A 5613-nucleotide genomic window follows, 5' to 3' on the forward strand; every position below is an offset into this window, starting at 1 on the left:
CAGAAAAAAGGTAAAATAGATAGATTTCACAATCAGTAATAGATAAAAGATATACATCTCAGAAACATATAAAGGAGATAAGTCTTCAAAACATAAATAGGTGAAAATAGACAAGTCTCAGGAACAAAAATAGGTAAAAGTCCTGAAAATAATGAACAAAAATAAAATTGTATGAATTCTAACCAAAGCAAAACTTAAACCTACATATCCTCAATTTTCTTAGTGCTGTCCACTTTCTTAGAGTCCATGCGGATTTTGTACTTAATGTATGGAGGAAGGTTGTCATCCTTCAAGTCATACATGTTGGTGAATACAAGAGAGGCCCATAGTTTGTTATCTGCCAGCAAGTCCAGCCCCTTGAATATAACTTCATCCTCACTGTCATAGCCTTCAAACCTGTTCAGCTCAATGCACTTGGGAAAAAAACAAATCTTTAATTACAGAAAGACAACTATAGAAACAACTACAACAATTAGTGGGTGTTCTAAGAAAATTTGAAAACTAACTACAAATAAATTTACATAATTTTTTAAACAATTATAAAATTTTCATAATCTTTATAATTTGTTTGCAACATCAAGTTTTTCTCTTGTTTATTATAAAATATCTTGTAATAATGTTTTCAAAGTTCACAACAGGTGTTCTTTTCTTAAGGACTGTGCTCTCTCTTTTCTCTTAACTTTTCAATCAACACTTATGTTATGAAATGAAAGTAGCAATTAGGTTAAAAAAAATCCTTAAAAAGTGTTCATAAGAAAATACAAGTTCAGACAGAGTAATCCTATTCCAATCTTCAGTATTTTTTCAAGTAAGTATTTAGAGTTTCAGATCTCTTACAGCTGGATAAATTACAATCTTTTAGACTTATTGGTGCCAGTGGCAAAACCAAAATAACAGGAGAAGCAGTGTTCTAAACAATAATATAAAACACAACACACACTTATATACTGTAATATTTTTTGGTGCACTGCAGGTCATGCTAGCTGAACTTGATGGTAAGTCTCTATTAAACTGATCAGCAGGTCAAGACAGCTGACTTGATGGTAAGCCTGTAATAAAGTGATCAGTGGATCGAACCAGCTGAACTTGGTGGTAGAACTGCACTAAACCTTCAGCAGGTCGAGTAAGCTAGACTTCATGATAGGCCTATAGTAAACAATCAGCAGGTCGAACAAGCTGGATTTGATGTTGGCCTGAACTGATGTAGTTAAAAATTACTTTTAAGTAACTGTCCAAGTTTATTTAAGACAATTTGGCACACAGCCTTTGGAATACTTTTAAAGTTGTTGCCTGGATAATGTTAACTTGATTAGTCTATAATCCCAGAAAACAAAGCTAACTTCCCTGCCAGTGTAATGCAAGAGATTACTCACTCTCTCATTTACACAGTGGTACATTTGAAGGCTTATAACCCTAAAAAACAGGTGTCAATACCTTTTGCTTACCTAAAAATAATAACAACTCATAAAACATATAATAAACATCTTTTACCTGGCTATAATCTTTAATCTCCTGCATGATAAAGTTTATCTGATTAAGCCAGCTATCCCAGTTCTCAGATACCAAAACCAGGTTGTCATGAAATTGCTTGGCAAAACGCCCTGTGATAGTCTGGTCTCCAAGGTTATTCAAGAGCCCACTAATGGAGCTGTTTTTAAGAATCACCTGAATGAGTTTAGAAAGTGAAAACACACCAGGAGATGTGACTTTCTGCAAAAAACAAAACAAAAAAACATAATCACAAACTAAGTTGATTGAAAGCACAATAGATTAGCTACTTTTCATTCATTCTTGTGAAATAAGAAACCAAATATAAATACAAGATTATTTTGTGTTTGGAGTACTTTTTTACCTTTAGTGTCTTTATTGTTTCTGTACTGTTTTGCATTAGCAGTTCAACTTGACCACTAAGGACATCTAGCCAGTGTGAACTCCAAGACTGAAGTGTTACCAAAGGTGCAAAAGTGGAGTTTACCTAGTTTAATAAAAAGTCAACATTATATCAGATTATTTAAAACTGAAAGTACTAGACCTAAATACACACAGGACTAAAAAAATATGTGTGCCAGCTACGAGTATATGTATTAATTAGAACTGGATGATTAACTCAGTTAACCAATAAAATTGATTACCTAGGAGCATTGATTATATCAATTAATGTCATGTAAAGAAAGTATTAATTGAAAGCATGATTAAATTGATGAATGACACAAAAATAATCAAACTTAACATTTCCAATAATTACCATATTTGATTATTCCAACTATCCAAACCATCAAAATATTTCCATTATGATTTTTCATTACTTGGATTAATTCAAGATTGTTTAGTTAGTGCCATGACTAATGAAAATAACTGAATAATCAAAATTAGTGTTGCCAGTTATTACTATTTTCAATTATTCAAACTACTCAATTCTCATATTAGAATAATAAATAAGTTTAATGTAATCAATTAATGAGAGTAATGATTAATTTATTATCTAATTTCACTAATAACCCAGCTCTAATAATGATAATACTGCATAAAATCATTAAATTCAATGATTAATAATGAAAATAGAAGGGAAAAACTGGTAGGAGGAATTAATGAATAGAAATTGTAATTCAACAAAAAGTTAACTTATGGTTACCCGAGAAATTATTCTTCTTGTAGCTGGATTATTGGGTGTGAATAAAATTTTCCCCCTTATAAATGGTTTCATCTGATTCCAAATGAATCTTGTTATCTCATTCTCTTCTAAAGTTTTGAAAAGACTGTTGCACTTTGGAGCTGAAAGAAAAGAATAAATAAACAAACTTATTTAATTCAATGAGTTATTTCCAAATGAACAGATTGTGAAGTTGCTAGTCATAAACTCAGCATTTATCTAAATGTATTCATTTCTTCCAGCTTAACATTTAATTGTTAAAAAAATATGATAACAGAACATATCCTTACTATGTAACTTCATCTTTTTTAAATTCAATGGTAAAGATCCCAAAGTCAGTGGTGAATGTCAAAATTGTTGTATTTTTGTATGACTAAACTTGGTCAGTTGTCCAGTAAAATTAATAACTGTAATAAAATTTGTGTCTTGATTAAAATATGCTGACAAATGGATCATTCCCATTGTTATTGGGTAGACTTTTCAAGTATTTATTCCATGGGTGAATGCAAACTGTACTGATTGTCCAGTGTTTATGTCCTACACAGTAGATTATACAGAAATTAATCTAATTTCTGCTAAATGAGAAACTGGAACTTTATTTGTGCTTTATATTCTCATAAAAATAGATTTTTTACAATCTCAGTGTCAGGGTCGAGAATGCTAAAGATGAACAAGGTCCTTGCCCAGAACTCGGCTACTCACAGTGCATATGCCTAAGCTACATGCCATCATGTACAAGTTGTGAATGAGACATTAAATTTCGTACTTCTTAGATGGGTGGTAAATAAATTAAAGAGGGGATGCTTAAAGAAAAAAATGTCACGTTTTTCACACTAGGGGAATTCAGGATGTTTTTTTTTAATATTGCCTTATAAAATTAAGAACTTAAAACTTATATACTATTAAAATATGGATTAGCAGCTATTATTTTATGCTATACTGATTTGGTATAAAATGAACAAAATGTAGTTTAATTATATTTTGAATGTAAATTTGATGAAAAGGAACCAACTTTTTAGAAAATAAACATTCTGAGATGGCTTGACTGGACAACGAAAAAACTTTATTGTAAATATACGATGTTTTGACAATATCATGTCATCCTCATAAAAAGTAGTTTAGAGAAGCATGAATATATATATACAGTATGGCACAAAGAGATCACATGACTGTAGATTGCTTCACAGCTTAGTAAAGTATCTTGGTACCCCAGGGTGTTGGTTTAGGGTGGAGCTATTTTTTTTCAATTAAGATAGCTTCCTTTATTCTGCATTTATTGATGTTCGGTTCTTTGTTTAAAAATATATTAAGATATATTAAGGGTTTTTGAGATACACTGGTGGTAAACATGGGAAAGTTTTATATCATGTTTAGTGAATCTGGTTTCCAATTTTCTACCAGCTTCTCTGGTGTAGATTTCTGCTTTATAAATAATGTTGGTATTGTGTGATTCTATGTAATTTTTATTAATTATTTTAGTTTCAGGCCTGGTTTTTGGGTGAATTTGAAGTCAACAGGAATTATATATTTAATTGCAAGTTTTATCCAAGTGTTTATTATTTTTGAGCTGATGTCAGAAATAAATGGTAAACTGCAGTGTAATTTTGTGTTGTTTTTTGGTGTACCAGTGTCAGTTTTGTTTGTAAGTTGAATTTGAGGTTTTTGTTCTGGCAGTTAGTGGTAATTTGTTGTGGACTAGTAAAAAAACAACTAGATATATTGAAGGACAAATCTTATTTTAGTTTATTAAAAATACTTCACTAAAAAATATGATTTTTTGTATGTAAAAGACTTGTAATGTTTACTGAAAGACTGCCACATTTCATGAAGATATACACACTATATCAAAAGTTTGTAGTATCAAACCTATAAAGACTTTAAAGGAGTACAAAGAGGTCATGCGGTTGGTCAAGTTGACTGAGTCCATTTTGAGAGAGATATATATTGTATGTGTTCATTGTTTATGTACTATCAATTCAGCAAGCTAGCAAAATTGCAGCTACAGGCATTGGTATGATTCCTGGAGTTATATCGTTTGGTTTTAAGGACTATGAGTGTTCTACATAAAAAAAAACAACAACTGTTTACTGCAAGACCTACAAAAGTAAGGTCAATGATTGGCCAAATACTACTTCAAATTCTGTGCAGCACTTGAAAATCCAGACTGAGAGGTGAGTAGCTTTTCCTGTTATCCATATGACATCATGTATTGAAAAAAACAATCTAGGCCTAGCCTAGGCGTATATTATAATGTAAATGCAATTCACTCAAGTTGAGTATCGAGGTATGACGTAATGTCATCCTATTTTCACTGCAATACAGGCATATACTTTTATTATAACTTTAGGAACACATTGAAGGGCTTGAATTTTGTCTTAGTATCCTACAGCAAGTTATAATTACAGTTTATCACTAGTTATCTTAGTCTTCTGTTGCAAGTTATATTTTTAGTTTATTACTATTTATCTCAGTATCCTACAGAATGTTATAATTTTAATTTATTACTAATTATTTTAGTATCCTAGAACAAGTTATTATTTTACTTTATTACCAGTTATCATAGTATCCTAGAGCAAGTTATTATTAGTTTATTACCAGTTATCTTAGTATCCTACAGAATGTTATAATTTTAATTTATTACTAATTATTTTAGTATCCTAGAACAAGTTATTATTACAGTTTATTACCAGTTATCTTAGTATCCTAGAGCAAGTTATTATTAGTTTATTACTATTTATCTCAGTATCCTACAGAATGTTATAATTTTAATTTATTACTAATTATTTTAGTATCTTAGAGCAAGTTATTATTACAGTTTATTACCAGTTATCTTAGTATCCTAGAGCAAGTTATTATTACACTTTATTACTAATCATCTTAGTATCCTACAGCAAGTTATTATTACACTTTATTACTAATTATCTTAGTATCCTAGAGCAAGTTATTATTACACTTTATTACTA

At 30.2% G+C, this 5613-nt stretch overlaps 1 protein-coding gene across 1 annotated transcript in view; it reads right to left on the bottom strand.

The window, feature by feature from the left end:
• Positions 1 to 5613, bottom strand: part of LOC106467191 (ATP-binding cassette sub-family A member 1-like) — a 74275-nt gene that overhangs the window by 51491 nt on the left and 17171 nt on the right. Inside the window, 4 exon segments of the mRNA XM_022395316.1 lie at positions 205 to 413; positions 1492 to 1710; positions 1853 to 1975; positions 2633 to 2772. Of these exon segments, the coding sequence (XP_022251024.1) occupies positions 205 to 413; positions 1492 to 1710; positions 1853 to 1975; positions 2633 to 2772 (691 nt within the window).

Source organism: Limulus polyphemus, unplaced genomic scaffold (assembly GCF_000517525.1).
Source record: "Limulus polyphemus unplaced genomic scaffold, Limulus_polyphemus-2.1.2 Scaffold2522, whole genome shotgun sequence".
Taxonomy (NCBI): Eukaryota; Metazoa; Arthropoda; class Merostomata; order Xiphosura; family Limulidae; genus Limulus; species Limulus polyphemus.